Genomic DNA, 25119 nt, shown 5'->3' with positions numbered 1-25119 from the left:
TTATTATACTCTTCTACCGTTTAATGCCTTGATGCATCAATTTATATTTAGAGAATATTCAATTTTCTTTGAAATCTCTGACACAGAAATGAATTAATGTTACCTTGATGTATTCTATTTTAAAACCTAACATATTAGATAATTATATTAATGTAGACCCATTTGTGATGAGCTGCTGGATAATAAAGCGTTCGTTCATATATGCTCATACGAACTTGAAACCCACGTCACGTGTTCCTTTACTAATTACCGCTTTGATATATTACCTAAAGTCTATACGAACTTTTCAAAGGATTTCTTAATTCAAAGACTTTCTCTGGAACTTATTACGCTTTATGTAGTCTTCAGTAAAGTTTAATCCGCTTATGCAACGGAATCCGCTTCGTTTTTAATATAATTTATAAATTATTCATGACATATTAAATCTATCAATGCAATCGGCTTATCTGCTCCTCGTATAAATTGTTTCGTTGGGAAAGAAAACGTATTCATTGTGATTTTTTCAATGTGAGTTCAATTAGACTACAAGGATGATTTAGATGAATTTATTGCGTACCATTTTTGAATATCGCAAAATATTGTAGAGTCGAACTTTTCTAATGTAGATTATAAATGTTTTGATCCTTTATTTGCCACATCGATTAATTCCATGTTTTCATTATTATTCTATTCGGTTTCATTAATATTGATTAATTATCAAATATAGGTTCTTTGTTGAACTCGATATATATGGGATAAAATGGGACAGCCAGGGATTAAACAGGTCCAATGTCTTTTATTTTAAAGGGACTCTACAAAATAATAGCTACGTTATTCAACCAATGCAAAATATAAATTTCATGGGTACATTTTTTACAGAGATCACAGTGTGAATATCCTTATCTGATGAGAAATATTTATCAGCAGAGTTGGAATAACTATTTATTTAATTTATCTCTTGTAAAATTGCTTTTTTAACTTCTTTCTTTTTTAACTTTTAACTATAATAAGGTCTCATAAGCTAAACAACAGTGCTCACAATCAAAAATACAAACTGTACTCTCCTTCCATAATTCAGGTTGTTGGGCTATTAAACACTGATTTGTTTATGTATTATTATGTATTTGTTGCAGTTCTTATTACAGTCACTGATATTTGTCTCTGAGTTCTAGTTGAAGATGATATTATTATTTATTAAACATGTTGTTTTGCGGACTTTACTTTTAGAAGTGTTAAGCTATCCGCTACCTCCTCTATCAGGAGTAGCAACCATCCCGTGTAAAAGCTCAATGCCATGAAGATTGTCACCTTCAGGGCCAATATAGTAAAATAAAATACGTCCGAACACTAACAACGAAAGAAAATTCTTTTGTTATAGGTTTTCTAACATTGTGGTTTTTCTTCCGTAAGAATCAAGTTGATTATACATCTTTTTCTCTCTACGTTCAAATATTGTTGTTAAAAAGAATTCTTAACTTTTTTTAGTTTTGAGATATAGCTGGTAATATATATTTTTTAAAACTTGTTTTTCCTTAAAACTCTTTTTTATGTTTCACTTTCATAAATTTAATCTGGATTTCCATCATAAATCTGTTCAATTGTCACGATTCATCGTACTATTGTATCAAACGGTAGTGTTATCCATTTTAACTCAAAAATATAAATCGCAACTGTGTTTCTAATTGAAAATAGCTCTTTTCGGGCATTGCTATATGAAATTGAAAATATATGAACAAAATTAAATAAATTATGATAATAAAAATCTTTGAAGTATAGAAAAGTTGGCCTGTTGGCCTAGAAAATAGAACTGTTCAGTTCTCATTGAATTCAACCCTTTCCACTCGGATGCTGTCGCTCCGGTGGCAAAATTCATATGAATCTTGGAATTCGCGAGTGAAAAGGCTTATAATATTAGAAAAAATAGGTAAACATTTCTGTTTACTAAAAATTGATATTACTGTCTTATCTTAGGAAGTTCACCTGTAGAGCGCCAGTAATGACCGTTAAGCTCCATAATAAAGCAACTGTAAAAAATATCCTTTCGGATGTAGTAACAGGTAAATTTGCTACCGGCGAACTGAGCAATATCGCCACGATTTTTCCTGCCGGCTCGTACCTGAAATCGAAATTGTTAATTTACTAAAAGCACGCTATAGTATTTTTACGATAAGAACAGGGAACTTAAGATAATATTTTAGAACCTGCTTTATATGATTTATGAGGCGATAATAAATCTCTCCGATATTCTTAAAAGGAAATCGTTAACATTAACATTCTGGTTTACGATTTACGGTCTGATTAGAATTGAACCAATACGTTAGATTAGAGAAGATATTGTTAAGCTCACATATTAGTCTTAATTGAAAATTTAGCCTCAATACTAATTTGTCCAAATGTATAAAAGTGCAATCATTAATGAAAATAGTAATAATATTGTAATATTCTCAGGTTCAAAATCATTTATATTTAACCACGATTTTTTCTAAATATATTGCTGCTCTTTGAACTTGATTTTCTTTGATTTATAGTACATTTTTAAAATATAATATACAAATTGATTTTTAATATGGGCTGATTATTTCAAGCATACTCGAAAAAAAATTCCATGTTTACGCTAGAAAAGCCTTTTTTCACAATAAGTAAAAACATTCAACTTTGGTTTAAATTTCTTTCAGTATCAAAACGTTGCAACTTAATATATAAAAGACTTAAGAGCCAGTTTTCCGAAAAAATAGACATGTTATCTTACGGTAGTCACGAGCTTTTAAAAAAATGCGTTTGCTGTGCCCTCAGGCGTTTTACACATAAAACCTAACCTGCAAAAGGCACACATATCATAATTTTAACTTCGGTTAGACTTTACGTATGTGTTATCAAAGAAACCTCCGGAAGTTGCACTTATGATAAAATTGTTATTTGACTTTAGTGCCTTTTGGAGGTTAGATTTTATGTGTAAAACGACTAATCGCACAGTTCGTCACTACCAACCCATACTGTTATAGACCAGTAACATAACATTTCTATTATATCAGAGAAGTGGTTCTTAATTGTAAGCATAGAGAAACAAAAATAGATAGAATTTGAGCTTGAGGTTTTTATATTAACAACTTCATGATTACATTATGAATGCGAGTGTGATATGTTATAAATATTGAATTCATAAAAGGATGGGTTTATGGCACAGTAATTAAGCTAAGCCAATGAGTCAGGTGCGAAAATTGATAGTTGCTTACTTTGTATAATATATTCGTTGAATTTTGAGGTATATAATGTATAGTATTTTTAATGTTTTAGAATTAATTTTTTTTTTAATATTTTCTTTCAAAATGTAATTTTTTAAATACAGAGTAGTTGCAAAGGTTCAAAGCGCCTAATCAAAGCCAAAAAACACGAATATTTTGAATCAATATATTTTGCCCTGAGATAGCGTTCGATTTCTCTTATAAATTGAGCGCATTATTTGATGTTTATGTATCTTTCATCTCATCTTACCCGACTCTGGTCTTATCAGAATCTCCTCCGACATTTCTATACTGAAAGCAAGTATATAAAATCGCTGAACTGACCAGAACTGCAGTGACATAGACCCATAAAATCGGGGGAAAACACTTTGATAAGATCATCCAGCCAGGAATCCGTTTGGCCTTAGGCACAAATATGCAGAGTCGATCGTTAAATATTGTCGGAGCGAATATAATGTCCGGCGTTTGATAATATTTCATAAAAAATCCCACAAAACAAAAATCTATCCGCCCCGTCAAGATATCGCCTAGTGCTCCGGTGTAAGTGCCGTTGGGCAGTCGGTCGCCGTACTGATCCATTTTTCTAACCAATTTCCTACAAATAATAAAAAAAATCAATAATAAGCCATTATATACTGTACAGTAACTTTCACATCAAATCAACATTTTTTAAACTTATTTTTTTACGAGATTTCCTCATTACTCAGTAGTTTCAAAATTATTTATGAATTAGTACTTATGAAATAGGGTAGAGCGGGGCTTAAAGGTCTGCGGGTAAAAAGGTCCATCGCCGATATCTCAAAAACAAGTAAAATTTAAAAATGCAACAACAATATTTGAAAGTAGAGAGTTGAAAGTGTATTAACAGCTATCACATAGAATCTGATGATTTCACTGGGTAATGTTTGAAAATACATAACAAAAGTATTTTTTATTGTTTTAAGTCTTTTTTGGTTGTGAGCACTGTTGTTTAGTTTACAAAACTTTAATATAATGTATATTAAATACATTATTTAATAGATTTATAATATGTATTATTATTTTCAAGTTACATTCGACAGTTTTTTTATATAACCTCTATAAAAGCTTACATGTGGGCTGTGTAAAAAGAACCATTTCAGAATTTACCCTGGCAAAGGTGTAAACAATGAAAAGTAGTAGTAAATGAAGTTTAAAAGTAATTTTCAAGATATGAGGTAGATAAATAGTTGTTCCAACTCCGTTATCATTATTTCTGACGAAATACCAGATCACGGTTAATTACAGTAGTATCTCTGTAGAAAATGTACCTATGAAATTTTTATTTTGCATTTTTTGAATAATGTAACTATTATTTCTCAAAATCTCTTTAAAATTAAAATTAAGACATTGGATTTGTTTTCCACTCTTCCTATGGGGTAAGATGTATAAGTTGACAAATTTTTGGAAAACAGCAAAAAAGAAACACATTTTTACGATGATGAAATTAGCTTGGAGTTTTACTAAATATAGTCAGATAGTTGTTTGTTTGACATATGTTATTTGTTGTGATTTAATTGGTTTGGTTTTCACAATACAATTGCTCAAAGTCAAATTGCACCTTTCTGTCCCGCTCTACCCTATATCATAAAAACGTTTATTTTTTAAATAAATATCTGGAATAAAAGAAGAAGCTTTCGATAACAGTATCAAATTTGTAATTAATTTAATAGTACAATTAATTCCAGATTTGTTTCCAACCTCGGCTAGCTTGATATCAAGCAGATCTTTTTTTTATATTTAATTATTTATTTTCATAAGCTATCAGGATCTCAAATATCTGTAAGTGAAAATGGCTTTCCGTCGGAACATATATCTGCTCATCAAAATTTTATTTAAATATCTAATGTAATCTACACATAAAGAGGTGATTAGTTAACCGCTGGGTTGCCTTCGACTAAATAATGAGTTAAGATGCACAGCAGAAACATTGAAAAATATATTTCCACATTTGATTTTTTTTTGTGAGTTGATTTAACAACATATTGTATATTTCACTTTCCACAGTAATTGGAGGCAAGGCATTAATTTATGATATATAATTAATTAAAACAAATCGTATACTATCTCTATTCAAAAATGAGAATTAACTTTTTATCACTAGAGTGATGCTTAATTTTCATGTATGCTAACTAAAACTATTTAATTTTGCTTCGCTACTACGATATACACTACCTAATGAAAGGATTGAATTACCGAGCTGTTTTTGCAAATAATTGTAAACTATTTCCAGTATTTCAGGAATTTCAAACATGCTGCCAAAACAATTTAATCTATTAATTCACACACGGGCTTTTCAATCCAATTATTAATTTAAAATAATTATATGGTAATGAATAAATATTAAAATTAATGAAATTTAATTCAATTATATATATATATATATATATATATATATATATATATATATATGCATAAATACCATGTGATTGATATTGGTTTACTGCAGAGGTATTTTAAATAACTTCATTATAATTAATTCATAAACTTTACATATTCGAGCTGATTTATATGGAAATATAATTTTGATTTATATGAAAATGCCTGCTAAATGGCTAATCATTCATGTTAAATCAATCATTACATTGATAATATTCGTTGAAATGGAAAATTATGCGGTATAGTGCATTGTAAATACTAGAAAAATACATGTGAGCAATAAAATTAATATCTCAAAATAATTTGGTATTTTAACTCAACTAAATGTACTATATTATAACTATCGAACTATGTTCAGTAAAATTTCCAGTTAATTCTTAATTCTAGAAATATGTTATTTACTGTACTAAAATTGGTCATCTGTTTTTTTTACCTATAGACGGGAAAAACGGACAGCTAGGGCGCAAACATTTTCCACGTTTAATTTTAAATTTTAAAGGAACTACATTATTCAACCAATGTGAAAAACAATTTTTTTCAAAGTTAAAAAAAAGTTATTTTTCAAGATATAAGGGTTCAAAGTTATATACAGTGTAATCCTTGTATAAAATGCGCCGCTTTTCCTTCTAGCATTTTAGAAGATCAGGACTATTCTCTTCTGGCTTTCGAATTAATGTAATATAACTTTAAAAGGTTTTTAGTATTTGACATGAAAACACGTAATGTGTAACGTTTTCTTTATTGTTTTTATAAGAATTTGGCTATTAACCCTCCGTCGGGCGCAGTCCAAGTTTGTACAGAATAGGCCGCAGTGTATTTGACAGATACAGATTATAAATATATTGACAGGAGGCTTATAGTTTTATATATTTTTAATTTGCGCTTTTACAATGCTGAATATGTATATTATGTGTAAACAAAAACAAAATATATATTACATCAATATTATTTTTATAATATAGTAAAATATAAAAATCCGTACATGCGCTCAAAATGCTAGATGCACAAGCCTTACTCTTTCTGAAATGAATAATTTAATTAATCATATAAAAACAATTGTCAGATTCTGTTGGAATGTTTATACAAATACTGTATAAACAATTAGGACAGTAAAAACTTAGTGTATTTTGTCATTTTGTACGTCAAATAGAATTTGGCTTAGTGCGTTTTTTTTAACAAAATTGCTACTAGCAAAATATGCGAAGTTCAAAGACAATCTATTATGGACGAATAAATAGTAGACACAAAATAACGAGGCTACTGAGATATGGAGATCTCGATGACATCAAATTATGGAGAAACATGCTAAAATGTTGGCCCTGTATCTGTCAGATCGGCTGCGCCCGACGAAGGGTTAACCTTTAACGAACGAGCGCATTACCTAAAACGATGCCCAGAAGGTGGACGGATTTTTAAGAAATTAAGTGCTTAATTTTCGAAGAGAAATTACATAATTAATATCGCTTTATTGGATTTGAATAGATTGGAATTCGTCTAATATTGCTTGTTGACTAATTTTCAAATTTATTTTCTAACTGCATTGTGCTCATATTGAAAACTACTGTAATAAAAGCCCAAAAAATTCTTTTTAGTACGTCATGAATTTTACATTGTCGCGAGTATGGCGGCACTCGTACGTTAAGGGTTCAAATTGAAAACATTATGATAATTTAGAAATATAAATCTATGAATCGATAATTATTATTCACCTGTAAATTGGCGTAAAATTCAATTTATCTATAATAGTTTGTGCGTACATCATATCCAATCCTTCGAACTCATCAGGGTCGCTTTCATTTTTCTTCTTCTTCAAAATAGCCATTGTTGATGGAAAAATTGATATGTGCAAAGGATATCCATTCAATTTAATAGCGGGTGCTTTTCTATCTTCTCGATAATCTACAATTTTTAGTGAACCCCATTCGCTGCGATTAGATCGAGTAAAGGCTTCATAGCGAGTCACAAACCGTATGTCGTCTGAGATGCATTTTATTTTGCGTCTTCTACACAAAACTATGAATTCCAAATTTAATACTTTATCGAATTTCCAAACTTCGCGAAAGATATAAAGTAGATTTTGTTTGAGGCGCTTCTTGCTGTGGTCGCACTGTTCGTACAAGATGACCACATAGCGGGCGTGCGGGTTGATCAACAGCTTTTTGCTGCTACGGCCATGGTAAAAGTTCAATAATTTATTGTAGGTTTTCATTACTAAAATAACGTCTTCTGAATCATATCCGGTGAAGGAATAAGGCAAAACGTTTTGTATATCTCTAAGATCGACCATGAAATCCGTCATGTATGGTGTGATTGTTGCACTTGAACGTGCTAAATGTTCGACAATTTCGCTTTCTATGTCGGTCGCGTTGATGGGCTTTAGAACAATTATCGAAGCGCAACTGCTTTTTGGATTCCTCAATTTTTCAAATAGAGTGATATCGTTCTCGCACTTCACGGGCTTTGATGGAACATAGATATTATAGCTCACGCAGGAGGATAATATGAAAATTAAGTAAACATAGCCACTTGTGTAGATATGCATTATATCAAGTATCAACCAACAAGAAATTTTACTACTTTCTAAATATGGTTTATGGTTTTATGTCGTAATACTTTGTAGTTAATTTATATTTTACTTTTCCGACCAGTTTAAAGTATTGAAAAGGACAGAATAAAGTAGCCATTCAACACTCATCTTTTATAATACCTGCATACACCAGAGACAGATTCTCTTTTTTATCATTGTAGTTTATTTAATCTCTATTGCATATAAAATGTTTTTTGCAAAAAAGTGAACGAAAGAATTCTATTGTTGAGGTTTTACTTATAGGGTAGAGAGGGGCTTGAAGGTCAGAGGGTATAAAGATCCATCATCTTTATCTCAAAATGGGAATTTTACTAACATGGCTAGATAGTTGTTTACTTGATATGTGTTATTTATTTTGATGTATTTAGTTTGGTTTCCATTGAATAATTGCCTAAAGTGAAATTGGACCTTTGCCTTCCGCCCTACCCATATCATATTTTTAGAGAAATAAAAAATCAATCGATGCAAATGAAAAAAATTTACAATTTTGATTAGATCAATATGTTTAGAGTGTAATAATTTGTTTCGATGGCATTTTGCATTTTGATGCTGTATATCATGTATGCCTAGCTTCCAATACCATATTATTATTCATCTTGTAATTTAAAATGCTGGTTCTGGTTCCCAAAATGAAAATGATATTTCTGAATGGTTCTAATAAATTTTGATTTTCATTATTTTTTGTCTAAAAATGTATACATGTGTTAGTATACTAAAAATTCATTAACATTTACAACTTGCATTTATGTAAACTTCATATCTCTACATTTTATTATTTTAGTTGTTTTAGTCAGTGTATTTATCTCAATAGTGATAAATATAAAAGTGTTAATACGTTTATCTAAGGTACTTCGACAAATTGAACCTGCATTTTAAATACTTCATTCGTTAATCTAATTTTACTTTAGTCCCACATCTTCAGTAAAATTTGCCACTAATTTCTTATAGTGATATTATGTTGCAAAACGTAACATTTCTATATCTACATATAATACAGTATTGTTTATATAAATAAAAATATCTGTGGCGTGTTTAATGTTATTTTATTGTATATAAATTATTTTTCATTTCATGGAAATTGAACACAATTTACAATATAGTAACTGTTAAATGCGTTTTCATTACTACGCAATATTCGCCCGAGTGATTTCATGTATTTTTCTCAACTTTCTTCACGCTAATTAAATAATACGATAGAAATCCGCTTAAAATAATGATGCATTACAATAACAAGGTAATTTATGTTTAGTTTCGTTATAACAAGCGTCAATTAATGCACTTAATAATTGCGTGCAGTGCATAAGTAACGGGCAATTAATACAACTGTTATTTTTCTACTTTATTTATGATCAGGACTGAAATAGACACATACAGTACACAAACACATACATACACATTTATATATATATATATATATATATATATATATATAGGGTGGTCCTTAATATGGACATTTTCAAATTTCTTTGCTTTCAAGGGCTCAAATGCTTCCAAATTAATCAAAAAATCTCTAATAGTTTTAGCTTTTAATATTACCATTTAGATAGTTTGCACTTTAATTAAAAGTTTCATATATTTATTATTAACATATGTCATTATGTAAATTCTTGTGCGATCAAAATAATATAAACATTTCTAATTTAAAAAAATATTTTTGAAAAACTCCTACATGCGGACGTATTTTTTTTTGTTTGTGTGACACAAAAATTTATTATAAACTTGACATTATAAAGCTAATAGGTAAAAAGTGTATATAATTTCATTTGTTTAACTACATTTAATCTTATGATTATATCAGAACTTATATAAAATTCAAATATTTTAAATATATTTTAATAAAATCAAATTATCAATTTGATGTAAATATACTAATAAATCCCAATGACTGAAAGCAAACAAATGAATATTTTAAAACCTTATATAAGCAGGCGTTGATTTTTTTTCAATATATTGTTAGCAGTAATAAACTCATTCTTTTTTAAATTTGACGTATACGTATTTTATAAATATGCGCAAACAATACATATTCACAAAATATTGATGGAAAAACGTTCTTCGGCAAATATTTGTCGATTTAGATGCCTTGGGGCCTGTAATAATTCATCTTAAGGTAAAATAATATGAAATAAGATGAGAATGCTATGTTGATTATCAATGTATTGTCTAATTACGTTAGAGAAATATGTAGATTTAAAATCTATAGTTACTTTTATATTATTTAGTGTTAGGAATCGATGTATTAATTGGTGAGTGGCATTAATTATTTGATGATGATTTAATGAATTTCATTTGCCATAGTTCAGTTTGAAAATGCAGCTCTGTTTAAGCTCTTAAATCATCTAGTTAACAATTCAAAATGCTTTGATAAAAAGCGCAATGTAATTTGAAGTAGTTACTTATATGACAAAGTACGAAGTTTCTTTCATTGCATTTTGTGAAAGGCTAAATTATATGACTGAAGTACGTAATACACAATTGTAGCCAATTCCATTTAACGACTCCGAAAAGCTTCTGTAGACGGGGCGCTGCTCTATATTTTACGAAGAAAATATCTTATTGTTAATTTAATTTTTTTGTTAAAGTAAATTGTTTAAGTTTAATTACTTACAAATGCTTAATTATTGAATTGTTTAAAAGATGGCATACAGAAATTAATTCAGAATATTTGGAAAATATTGTTACTTCGAAATTAATTCACTCACTATTTATTAGGCCATGATTCACTCATTTTCATCGATAATAAGTTTTATTATTTGTCGGTTTATGACCATTGGCATAGTATATGGTGCACCTTTGGTATCAAAATTTGTAATTGTCAACACATCATCTTTATACAATTTTGAAATTTATATAGTGAAAATATAAATTATAACGACTACACTGTTTATTGTTCTCTATATGAAAAGAAATCAAAAACTTCTTTTTAACTCATAAGATTTCACTGCAAAAGCTTTCAAAATTTTAATTAATAATTATGGGGCTCAAATGTGAAGTTGTCACAAGTTATATTGGAATTTTATACCTGAAAGTCAAACAGTCTATTATAGTAAAATAAGCATAGGGTAGGGCGGGGCACAAAAGTCCAATTTGACTTTGAGCAATTATATTGTGAAAACCAAACTATATCATAACAAACAACTTTCTGACTGTGTTCATGAATATCGAAAAGTAATAGCTTTTTCATCATTGCAGAAATAGTTCTTTCTTTGCTGTTTCTCAAAAGTTAGTCACTTTATGGGTGGGATAAAATGGGACGGCCAGGGGGCAAATAGGTCCAATCACTTAATTATAAAAAATCTTTTTAATTATAAATTTTTTTTACGAAATAATAGCTACGTTATTTTACCCTGGCAAATTATAACACTTTTGCCAGGGTGAAAGTTCAGTTGGTCCTTTTACCCCATCCACGTGTAAGCTTTTAAAGAGGTTATATAAAAAAACGGTTGAATCTAAATTAACATTAACAATACATTTTGCGTATATTTAAAAATTATATTAAGGTCTCGTAAACTAAGTAGTGTTCACAACCAGTAAAACCAACAACGAGAGAAATTACTTTTATTAAGAATTTTCATACATTGTCATTTATCTCATGATAGCAACATCTTAAGAATTGAGGTGATAGCCGGTTATACTTATTTTTCTCAACTTTCAAATATTTTTGTTAAAAAATTCGTAACCTTACTTGTTTTTGAGATATCGATGGTAGGCCTTTTTTCCGCTTTACCCTATGTAATTTTTTATATTAGCAATGGTATGTCGCAACTTTTTTCAACAAATATCTAAGGTTAAAACAAAACCTAATATATCAAACTATTACTCTACTTTGTTATTGCAGAATTATTTTGATATAATATTAATTACTTGACTCAGAAATACGTGGATATTATCACTGACAATAGCGCAGTTATATGCGAAATAATCCTTTTTACAATATCATTCCGCAACATTCATTGCGAAATTCTACAATAATTGATTTACTTTGCATAACAAGAATTCAAAAATTACTTATTCATGAACAATTTCTAAACCAACGTATAAATCTTTTGTATATGCAAATTATTTACTTTAATGAAATTGTATCTACATGCTGGTGTATGCGTTCATTTACATTTTATAAACGGAAAGTGATATAGATATATGTTCAACAGAACATAAATATATTGTTCATTCCATCGTAACGCGAATGTTACTTTTTTATTAATGCTACAATTTATATTTTTATTTGGTTCGTACACTCATTTCGATATTTATATCAAGACATAAAATTTCTGCTTTGAATTATATACATCATGTTAAGTGAATATAACATTGTTGTCTTAAAACTGCATCAAAATAGAACATATATGCAATAAATGCTCACGACACGATGATTTAGTGATGATAGTAGATCGCAGACTGTTGTAAACATTGTCGAAAAGATCTAAATGAGAATTTTATTTAAAGAACTTACTTACTTGAAAAAGAAGTAAACAAAATCTTTAGTCAATGTGCTTGGCACCAGTGCTATGTAATAAGTCTTATTGGTAGTAATTATGATCTTTTTCCATACACACTTTGAAGGAATTGTATCCAACTGTCCGACCGTGCATTTTATTTATGTACCTACATGTACATTTATAAAATATTTGTGAAAAATAGCATATAATAAATGGTTTTGTTTTTAACTATCGAAATGGCAGCAAACACAGCGTTCATTCGTACACCATGTAAATTATAGGTCAAAATCTTCAAGGGCCAAAATTTCAAGATTTTTCAAAATTCTATGGTTAACCTGAGAAAAGCTTTACCTTATTTGTGGTTTTATTAAAGATGCATTTAAACAACCGTAATTTGTTTTGCAATTTTAATTACTAGTTACTACGTCTAAGATATATTATTTTCAAAAATTGACGTATTGACATTGCTGAAAAGAATGATTAGAGATGAACAACTATGGATGTAGCATTTATTTTTTCACATCTCCTATGCTTGACAATATCTTTAGTACGATCATTACTTTTTATATGACTTGTTTTACGAATTTATCACATCAGTTAGTTTCGCTTTCTTCGGACATTTTATGATACCAAACACCTTTGCTACATATTTTTCCAATTTACTGCAAATGTTCGTGGATGGTCGGACAAGGCATTTTAGATATTTTGGCAACTGTTCGGCCGTCTGACACGTCTAACATAGTATCATATTGCTGGACCTGATTTATATTGTCAGACTTGAATCTGAAAAATCATTTTTAGACGTTGTATTAAGATGATGTTTATTTTTTGTGGTAAATGTTAGTATTGCTGTGCACACTTCAATAAAATCATTCTCACTTACAAGGAGAATCTCAGGTTTATTCTACTGGGGTTTTGATGAAACTTTGCATGATGATAGAGTTAGTAGTTAATCCGAACAACTTAAAATATTAAGCCTATGAGAAGCAGTTTAATTATTTAATTTAATTGAAATATATCAGTTTTTATTCGCAAAATGTATGTAATGAGTTAACAATTAACACATAAAAGTAAATAATAAAAACATTGCGCGCGGATTTAAATTCTATTTTTTTTTCAAATCTTTAATTAATTTTTATAATTAAACTAACTTTTCATAGGACTACAATATTTTAAGGTGCTCGGTTTGACTGTCAAACCTGAGGGTCTCCTTGTTAGTCTAATATGATTTATTATTGGAAATATTACTCTATAATCTCGAAATAGACTTTTTTCGATATTCATGAGAAACAATGAGCAGACAAATGAATACCAAGCAACATGTGCCCTTAATAATTCAACTTAAATATTTTTTTAACTATAAAGTATAAAATAATATAAAAATAACTGGTGATAAAAAACGCTTCGTTTTCTTTTCGATTAGTTCTGGGGTAATGACGATCATTTTATTGAAAAGTCCAGTTTTTTTAACACACTCTAATTGCTTTTAATTGAAAATTTCGAAATAATTTAAAAATTCTTTTAAATAAAAGAGATAATAAAAAAGTTACTATTTTTAACATATCTCAATTCATAATATTTGTATTTTCTAATTCCTTGATATCTATAAAAGAGATATGCAACTGGTGAATTAGTAATGTTCTTTATCATGTTTTTAATATTAGATATTCATATCAACTTTTTACAAGTTCAATTTAGTGCCATCTATATTAACATTTCCATATTTAATTTAGTCATTTAATTAAAAAATAAAAATTTAATTTATCGCTCCGAAATAAAAATATTTTAAGGGCAATATTTTACGACTTGGAGCGATCCTTGTTCGTATTGTCATAAAGGTTTAATACATTTTTATGTAAATAATTTTTAGCTCCGTCTCTAAGAAAAGTTCGATCTCGTAAATGTCTGATTGTGAGTGCAATTTCATCTGCATCGTATACATGAAGATTCGCAATAAGAAATATTTGTATTTTATATTCTCTACACGATATTTCGTGTTTGCTCGTCGTTAGATTGACTTCTCAGGGCAGATGGAGGGAAAACGTCTCTTGAGCTCATTACGTATGGTTTTATCGTTTTCGATGAAGTTGATTGCTGCATGCAATAAATCAATGAAAAATACCTTAACAATCATATAAAATATATTGTTCTCTTTTGTCTCATTATATACCAAGAGAATTTTACTGCATGATAATTAAAATCTTATAATTTCTGTCGTTTTGTGGTGCTCTTTACCTTAATTGACTTTAAGTTTCAATTAAATGATCTATTGAGATTTTTTTGTATAACCCAGCAGTAATTTGCAAACATATTAACTCTCCCTTGTTCCTGGATAATATGCAAGCATGTTTGCAATTAAATATCTGAAAATATGTTTGCAAATTATTGCTGTATTCTACAAGAAAAACTTAATAGATCATTTAGGTGAATACTTAAAAATCATTCAAGATAAAAAGTGTCAAGAAACGACAGAAATTATAAGATTTTAATTATCATGCAGTAGAATTACAAGCTCGTAAATTTTGTCTTTTTTTATTTTATTTTTTAGCCATTTGACACCCAATTTTGACTTTTGAGCAATCATTGTATAAGAATAAACATCTTCAAAGTAGTCTGCATTTAGAATTCGAATCAAGCACTAAAGTACTATATCAGATAAAAATCAAAATAACAATATTAATCATTAACGAGTCTACTGAGTTCTCAATATAAAGCAAATTATTATTATTTTTTTTTTAATTTTTACTATGGTCATATGAGGCAAGGACATCGTAATTCAACCCAGTTGTTATTAATTTATTAGGATAGTAATTTATTAGTGTATTACTCTCGATTCATTATTAAATATATTTTGCATCGATTTTTTTTTCGAAAATTGTTTTTTTTTGAAAATCACTCTCAAACTCAGATTTTATTTTATATTTTTAAAATTATGATTAACGTGCGCAAAACCTACACGCTGCACTCTCAATTTGCATTTTTGTGAAGCATATAGTATTTTGCATTGTGTGTGAAGTTCATTTTTGTATAATTTATCACAGACTGGGCTTCATGTGCAAAAGTTTCCAGTTCTATCGCAAAAAGTAAATATGTTTTACAAATGACTCTAATGTTATGACATAAAAACGCTTTTTTATATGTGTTCAACAAAAAACTAAAAGTTACGATGACTAAGGGTAATGAAATAAATGATATGGCAATTATGCATGTAGCCGGTGATAAAAATGTTCACAATTTTATGTGATGTGTAATTTTTTATTTTTATATTAATTACTTCGTGTTAGTATGATTGTATAAATTTGATTTTAAATAATATGATAATTTATTATGCATATATACATAGGCTTAATGTACATTTGCTGCAAAAAATTTGAAATTAATTTAAAGTTTTTAATATTGAAATCGTGTATCGAACATGTTTGAATTAAAAACAGTATATCTGTCTTTGTAACAATTTATTCGAATTTCTGTTTAAATATGTGTCAAATGTATAATTTCTAACGTTGTTTTTTTTGTTTCAGGTGACCAAGTACTTGCATTCAAAAGTCCTCCAGCAACTAATTTAGGTGGTATTCATCATACCTCACCCACATCCGCGACTTCCCCAACTGGTCATAGCTTTTTAGACCCTACCGATTCAGTTTTACTGAGATTGGTACATCGTATAACATCCTCCTTCCATCCTTATGATGCTTCCACAACTAACAGTATTGCTACATATTCAGAACCAATTGAGGAAACTGAACAAAACTCATCTAGCGTCAGTTCTTCTCTGAATGACGATCAGCCAGATACAAGCGAAGGAGCACCAAGTTTACCATCCGATCAGGAGAACGAAATGGGGTCTAATGTAAGCAGACATAATGGCAAAGGCCTCTCGGGCAGAAGGTCGCAATCCAGCGGCAACTTGTGTGCCAATGGTAGAACTGGATCAAAATATTCGAAAGATTCAACCTCCCCAAATAGAGTAGCCACTAGAAGTAAATTTTGTGGTTCTTTGCCGAATCAGTTAGATGCAGGTCAGTTGCAAAATGAAGACATCGAGGAGGAGTCCGATCATGATAATGCGGTGTACAATCATCCGGCAATGGATAGAGTTGAATACATGACTGTAGCACCATTACCGAGGAAGCAACCATGGGGGCAGCCAATGTTGCAGAAAAATAACACGTTCAAATGCGGTAGGGGTTAAATTTTCAATTGCAAATAAAATGAGCCTTTTATGAACAGTGAGAAACATCTCATGTAGATACTTTCATATGTATACTGATATTTAATTTTTTAACAGAACATTGAATTGTAAGATGAAATTACATTATTTATTTATTATCTTATAAAGATTTTTTTCGAAAATTATTTCAAGAAATATAACTAGCAATTTTTGTTTCATAATTTTACATAACTACAATAATATCAAATAATGTTTTTATATAATTCAAAAAAGAAATTTTACATATGGGTCATTCTTTTACAAACCGTACACCAACCATACCTTGACATTTTAGAATTGGCTGAATTTTTTTTTATAGATATTATAGATAAAATCATTTGACACGCATTTCAGGATTTTGCCGGCAAAAATTTTTTTTCGTTGATATTTACGATTGAAATATTGCCGATTTTCTCAATTTTTATGAACTTCCTCTGCATTATGTTAATTATCTTCAGTTGTGTTGATCAGATCAGTATTGTTTTTTTTATTATATTTGTAACAGCCTTCCCATCGAATTGTGAAAATGATTTTGTAGTAGATAAAACAAGAAACAAAATGATTTTTTAAGCAATCGATTTAAGTTGGGGCGCGCGTATGTAAAACCAATGTAAACAATCAATTGTTATTATTGTTAAAATAATTGCAAAAACATTTTTTTTTTAAATTACTTCAAAGTTGAGTTCATAATAAATATAATAAAAAAACAATACTGATCTGATCAACACAACTGAAGACAATTAACATAATGCAGAGGAAGTTAATAAAAATTGAGAAAATCGGCAATATTTCAATCGTAAATATCAACGAAAAAAAATTTTTGCCGGCAAAATCCTGAAATACGTGTCAAATGATTTTAACTATAATATCTATAAAAAACATTTCAGCCAATTCTAAAATATCACATTTTTTTTACCAAAATCCGTACGATTTGTAAAAGAATGACCCATATGTAAAACCGCGTTTGCAACCAATATGCTAAAAGATATTTATTAAGATTTATTTATTTTGGTAGTTGCTTTTAAGGGGTATTCTAGTATAGACGCATGAATTTCAGGTCATTTTTAAATCATCGTAAAAATGGCAATCAATTTTTATACTATCATTTTTTTTCTAATTTCTTTATAATCATTATAATTAAAATTAAAACAAAAAAAGTTAATAATTTTAAAAATTAAAAGTGGTTGAAGTGGGGAGTCTCAAAAAGTTGACAAGTGACGGTATCCACGATTGCAACCTTTCTAGTAATCCAGTATGAAAATAGAAAAAAGATTAATAATCTGGAATGATGTCGCAATGGTTTATACTAGGATTAAGTTATAAAATACATTATTGACAAAATGATAACTGTTCGAAAAAAGATCCATTTTTTACCATCTGTTTGATTTCTGTAATTTTTTTAAAATAGTAAAAATCAAAATTTGGAGATGCGGCTAGTGTATTTCTGATAGAAGTCTGTAAGTAGTGCTTGAAAAATCATAGGCATCGCATTGAAAAAAAAAAGTTTTGAGAAAAACGCGTTTACGGTTTCGCAATAGGAAGAAAACAGAAGGGAATTATCATGGTCAATCGGCTGTATCTAATAAAATAATTTAAATTTTAAAAAAAATTCTCGTACACATATTTTTAAATAGTTAAACTTTGAAAATATGAAAAAAGAACTTTTTTTTGAATTCCTACACTGGAATACCCTCTTAAATTATTATTATGAGGTAACGTTCAACTCACGTATAGAATCGTAGGAGTCGTGGCAGTAAACTTAGTTTATTTTTCATATTGCAATTGAATACATATATATTCTACTATATCCTACGTAAGTCCATGGCAAAAGTTTCCTCAATCTAATCATTTTACATCACTAATGATTTAATATCCTTGCTTTATGTCATATTAATTGTGAATAATATGAACTGAATCTTTCATTCAGTTTCCGATGTTCCAATTTCACTTTCATTTATAAATTTAATAATAATAAAATTCATTATCATCAAATGTTATCTAATATCTAATAAACCCCCAACAAATCCATAACGTTTTCCTAATATTATTCTAACAGAGCGACCAAAGCCAAGAGACCGTTTGGACTTGAAATTGAATCACGCGCCATGGCGGGGCTCGGACGGCGGATACGATCAGGGTTACGGATCGGAACGTTCCCCCGAGGAAGAGTATCCGCCATCGATGCTCGGAGAGTCTTCCAGGAGAGTCGCACCTGTAGACGGCGATCCGCATGATATATACCCATTCATCACACCTGGTGAGTTTAGAGATTTATTAAAAATTCAATGCCACGTTCTGTTTCGGCTATGAACCAGATCGCAGTTGATGCTTTTCGTTGTAGTACAAACCTGTAGCGATGTCGTTTCGATATATCGAATATATACTATGAATTGCATTAAAGTTTGTATCGTTTCAAAATAATTCTTTGTGGTTTACGGTCATTGGATCATCTTATTGAATTTTACCTTTTTTAAGGTTTCGTACGTGTTCAGAAAATAAAATAATCAATTACGTTGTCTGTCAAAACCAATTTTCTTTTAAATTTATAGAGGTAGGAGCCTGAATTGACTTATGAATTATAAATCAGTAGCCTCGCATTCAATAAAAGTATTTACGATGATTTTCCTGTTGTTTTGGATGTTTTGTAAAACATTATTTTTTTTTTTTTTTAATTACATTTGTGAATTACAACCCGTCCTTCTAATACAACACTCAGTAATTTTGAAGGTTTATGAAATAAAGGAAAAAGGTCGAAAGGTCGCTCAGTGGTGATCCGATTCGATGTTGGATATATTTAGCTTATAGATGTAGTTTTGATGTGAAAATATTTAATTAAGCCTACGAGTAATTGTACATATTATACGATATCAAAAAGGGGCCGTTTTCTTCTGAACCGTTCAATGCCATGGTTTTTTTATTAAATTTTTGGCCATGACGTTTGCGTGATTCTGTATTCTACCTTTGTATCTCAGACTTAATTTTTTAATTTCTTCCTTAACAGTGTCCAACCAATTTTTGGGATATACTTGGGAGCGTTTATAATTTCTTTCAAAATCTTGTTTTTAAATCTTTGTATTATGGCGATGTTGGATTTGCGCGCCGTTCCCCAAAGCTGTATTCCGTACGTCCAAATTGGTTTTAACATGACTTGTGTGCTCAACTGAGATTTTCTGTTTAACAACCAGTATAGTTTTCTTCTCATGATTTCTAGCTGTTGGAAACATTATTTGTGACAATTTGATTTGAGTCATACACTAGTAGGGTAGAGCGGAGATTACAGGTCAGCGAGTAAAAGTGTCCACCACCGATATCTCAAAAAAGAGTAAAGTTAAGAACTTTTCAACAATAATATTTGAAATAAAAGTAAAAAGATGTTTTAACCAGCCATTACCTTGGTTCTTACGACGTCGGTATCGAGATGTAAATGGGTTATGTATAGTGTTATCTCTATAAAAAATGTACCCATGAATTTTATATTTTGCGTTGATTGAATAATGCAGCTATTATTTCGTAAAATTCCTTTAAAATTGAAAATGAGACATTGGTTCTGGCTGTCCAATTTTACCCCGCCTATAGAGCCTAATTTCTAACGTGATTTAATTATTATAAATATATATCATTATTATTATTATTATATATGCCAGCTTTTTTTAATAACTTTTTCATCACCTTTTAAACGAATTCATTTTCTTTCGAATTCATCGAACATAATAACACACGATGAGATGATTCATTTAAAAAAATAGCTATATGAGATTGATTTATTATTAGTTGTTGCTGTTTAAATAGTAGTAAGTTTTATAGTCTAAGAGCCAGTGAACTATTTGACTAACCTGTTTTCTCAAAGCTAGAAATTTTTTTAATGATATTTTATTATTGGTACATTAAGAAAGTGCCGGTCTGGCAAGCATTTAACGATTGCGTCATCATCCCTCGAGTTTTTGAAAATGTAAAAAAACTCATTTTTTTAACTTGCTTTCACAAGGCTCAAATTTTGAGGGAGTATTCTTGTAACTGTTCAGAAAGCATATGTAGAAAGCCAGACCATTCTGACGATTGCAAGGGTCTGCCAGACGAGTACATAATAGTCACGACGCGCAAGGGTGTGGGCGCATTGCCATACATGATCGACTAATACCCTTGTATTTGAATAATTTATACGCCATTTTGAAGGTCATTTTGAAAACATCCGATATACCAAACTTCAACTTTGTATCTCACCTTATGGCCGAGATATCATTGAAAATTTGCCAAAGTGGCCCCTTTTTCAAACTCAATTTTTGGCGTAACCATAAAAGATATCGAAAAAAAAATTACGTGATTCTACTCATATTGGCTTAGGCCGCTTAATGTATAGTAATATATGCTAAATAACCCTTTATTATTAGCTAAAAAGGATAAAATAATTTTTCAATTAATGTTTTCGGATAGTGCGTTTTGTTCAATTACTTTCTTATTAGCGTTATTCGAAAGCCTATTGTTTTTTCTTTTGGTACTGCAAAAATGGTTCAAATCAAATTTGTGGAACACATTGAAAAATTGAAGAAACCAGAGTTTATATACCCGCGCATTGCGCACTGCTATCCGATAGAACGAATTCTATGCGGGCTACTATTAGCGTTACGCGCGGTGTACTGTGCATAGAATTCGTTCTATCGGATAGCAGTGCGCAATGCATTACGCGCGGGTATACAAACTCTGGTTTCTTCAATTTTTCAATGTGTTTCACAAATTTGATTTGAACAATTTTTGCAGTACTAAAAGAAAAAACAATAGGCTTTCGAATAACGCTAATAAGAAAGTAATTGAACAAAACGCACTATCCGAAAGCATTAATTGAAAAATTATTTTATCCTTTTTAGCTAATAATAAAGGATTATTTAGCATATATTACTATACATTAAGCGGCCTAAGCCAATATGAGTAGAATCACGTAATTTTTTTTTCGATATCTTTTATGGTTACGCCAAAAATTGAGTTTGAAAAAGGGGCCACTTCGGCATATTTTCAATGATATCTCGGCCATAAGGTGAGATACAAAGTTGAAGTTTGGTATATCGGATGTTTTCAAAATGACCTTCAAAATGGCGTATAAATTATTCAAATACAAGGGTATTAGTCGATCATGTATGGCAATGCGCCCACACCCTTGCGCGTCGTGACTATTATGTACTCGTCTGGCAGACCCTTGCAATCGTCAGAATGGTCTGGCTTTCTACATATGCTTTCTGAACAGTTACAAGAATACTCCCTCAAAATTTGAGCCTTGTGAAAGCAAGTTAAAAAAATGAGTTTTTTTACATTTTCAAAAACTCGAGGGATGATGACGCAATCGCTAAATGCTTGCCAGACCGGCACTTTCTTAATGTACCGATAACAAAATATCATTAAAAAAATTTCTAGCTTTGAGAAAACAGGTTAGTCAAATAGTTCACTGGCTCTTAGACTATTAATATAGCATTGTTTAAACAGTTTTTTGGTTCTTCGTTGCCGAATAATTCAACCTGATTTACTAGTTCCGTACACTTTTATAACGATTTTTAGTCTTTGCGTTTTTACATCCGTTTGGGTTATTATCTTCTGAAATAATCACCACAGGTTTTCATTTACATATTTAAATTTAAAGCACGCTTTTACAATTATAAAAGCAGTCAGATGAGAAAAACTAAAGAAATTTGTAATAAGATTTTTTTTCTTCATGTAATTTTTCTAGTGCTGATTCTTTTTATTTCAAGGGAATTTAGAACTTCTATAGCAGGGCTTTAGATTCGTTTATTCTAATTTTTCATGTTTTGGTCCATTATTCTATAATATTAAGGCCTGATGGCAACATATGTGAGGCTATTCTTGGATCTTTATTTGATGCTAAGATGGCTATATCATCGGTGAGAGTAGCTATTGTAGAGCTAAGTCCAGTCGAAATATCATGAGTATACAATAAATAAAGGAGCTTAGTACGCTGCCTTGCGGTACACTAGTTTTCATAATTTTAAGTTGGGTTATTGCTCAAACAAGATTCAAACTCATGATTCAATTCATATGATAGTAATATTGTAACAGATACATAATTTTGATTTTAAGTTCTGTTGTTTTTTATTTATTGAATTAATTGTGAGGCTTTTCCTAACATATATCAATTTATTGAAAAATCCAAGACTCATCTTATAATATATATATATATATATATATATATATATATATATATATATATTTATACTTTGTATGTTGCGCAGATCACTTGCCTCATACGAATAGAATCAATATGCAATGATACCGTCGGCACGAATGTTTACATATGCTATTTATAAGTTTGCAAATTGTTATTGTACCTGCATGTTGTACTCATATGGCACCAAGTATATAATAGGTACATGGTACATAATATATTGCAGTACGATGCATTCGCTCTATCCGTCATTCACGCAAAATATAATTGTTAATTAGGATCACATCATATTATGTTCATTTATCGGACACGTGTGTACTCAATAATTCATCAAACGTAATTAATAACATTAAAATCATAATTAGATGCCTACTTATCGACTGTAAACAATTGGCTTGCTATGATTATTATTACGCTTGTATTTGGTTTTACATATTTGCCAGGTTTGTAATACCATAGTATTCTGTTTTAAAAACACACTAAAATATTCCACTCATGTTCAATATTTGAAAAATAACATTCGTTCTGCACTCAAACAGTACTCAAAAAATTCGATGAATGTAAAGTTATTGTAATAGGAAAAAGTATACTAATTGTAACGGAATACTATGAATTCATGGTTATCATATATTTAAGTGGAGCAAAAACTTTACTAGTAGTAATGATGGCAGTATGTTTTTAATAGCTCTTTTCATACTTATATAAGTTAATTGAAACAAATACATATATATGCAAACAATATTAAATTATGATAGTATAATGATATTCCCAGAATAGGTGTATACAATTTGTATCTTTATGTAAAAATCAATGTATGTATTTAAGTCAAATAAAGCAAATTTTCAAATTAAAAAAAATACTAGTAGTACAGAAAGCTTGAACTATACGATCTATCTAAAGAAATTACAGATTAATACTTATATGAAACCATCAAAATACCTATATGTAACCCATCTTTATTATTTTACTTGCCTAAATGTTACATCTATTGACCTTTATTAACTTCCCGTAGGGCAAGTTATAGTAATCGCAAAAAAATCGAAAATGAAAATTTTTATATATCTTTACGTTTCAAAGGTTTCTGAACATTTTGGCATACCTTAGAAAAAATGGATGTATGTGTGTGTGTGTGTGTGTGTGTGTGTGTGTATGTACGTGTGTGTATGTATGTGCGGATACAAATTTTCGTCGACGATTTCGGGAACACGGATCAACCGATTTGAATAATTTAAAAAACATTCGATTCGTATTGATAAGGAGACGTGCTGATTAGTTTTTGGCGAAGGCAGGTCTAGCCGTTCCGAAGATACGGGTCAAAAAGTGCCGAAAACGGTAACTCAGTTTTTAAGAGAACGGAGCGTCCGATTTGAATAATTTAAAAAACATTTCACTTGTATTGACAAGATGAAGAATCGATAAAATTTTCATAAAGGTAGGTCTAGCGGTTTCGGAGATATGGAGAAAAAAGTAAAAAAATGAGCCATTTGGCGGTCAAAAATGATCATTAGACATATGCATATCAAATTATCATATATTTTATAGAGATTTTAACAATAAGTATACATTTTGTTAACATTCCTATGGGTTCCGTACCAATGCTTATGCGTTAGACAGCGACGCGGCGCTTACGCGCTTTATATTTTGTCCCTATGCAGTTAAAGCAGTACGATTGCTTTGAAAAAAAGTTTAGATCTTCCACAATATGTCAAAATAAAGAAAAAATTTTTTTCAAAAAAAAAAAAAAATTAAAAAATTTTTTTTTAAAAAAAAAAAATTTTTTTTCAAAAAAAGTATTTTTTTGTCCAATTTATAGTTTCTCAAAAATCTTATTTTTTCAAAGTAATTTTTTTTTCAAAAATGTAAATCGTTTAAAAATAATAATTTTTGGTACGGGAAGTTCCAGCAATTTGCCTTAAGGCACGATGCCTTAATTGCCTTAAGACAGAATTCCACTTACAGATAGTTGTTGATTTTTGATAATCCGAAAAAACTATTCAAGCTTCGCCAGATAATAATTAAATAATTAAAATAGCATTTTGTTCTGAAAATCCCGACACTATTTGAAGGGATGGACTCTAAATCAATTATTTATTTTACCG

The 25119-nt window shown here is 29.7% G+C and overlaps 1 protein-coding gene across 2 annotated transcripts in view; it reads left to right on the top strand.

Annotated features, from left to right (window-relative positions):
• LOC113377120 (tyrosine-protein phosphatase non-receptor type 13-like) overlaps nucleotides 1-25119 on the top strand; it is a 267073-nt gene that overhangs the window by 184013 nt on the left and 57941 nt on the right. For both annotated transcript variants that reach the window (XM_026617326.1, XM_026617325.1), the window contains exons 2-3: nucleotides 16166-16825; nucleotides 18911-19111. In XM_026617326.1, coding sequence (XP_026473111.1) covers nucleotides 16483-16825; nucleotides 18911-19111 — 544 coding nt within the window. In that variant the 5' untranslated portion in view covers nucleotides 16166-16482. The remainder of the gene's footprint in view (nucleotides 1-16165; nucleotides 16826-18910; nucleotides 19112-25119) is intronic.

Source organism: Ctenocephalides felis, unplaced genomic scaffold (assembly GCF_003426905.1).
Source record: "Ctenocephalides felis isolate EL2017-DRISC unplaced genomic scaffold, ASM342690v1 CF-g0.4_SCAFFOLD_01886, whole genome shotgun sequence".
NCBI classification, from domain to species: Eukaryota; Metazoa; Arthropoda; class Insecta; order Siphonaptera; family Pulicidae; genus Ctenocephalides; species Ctenocephalides felis.
The sequence above is the reverse complement of the archived record's forward strand: the minus strand, read 5'-3'. Positions and strand labels throughout refer to the sequence as shown.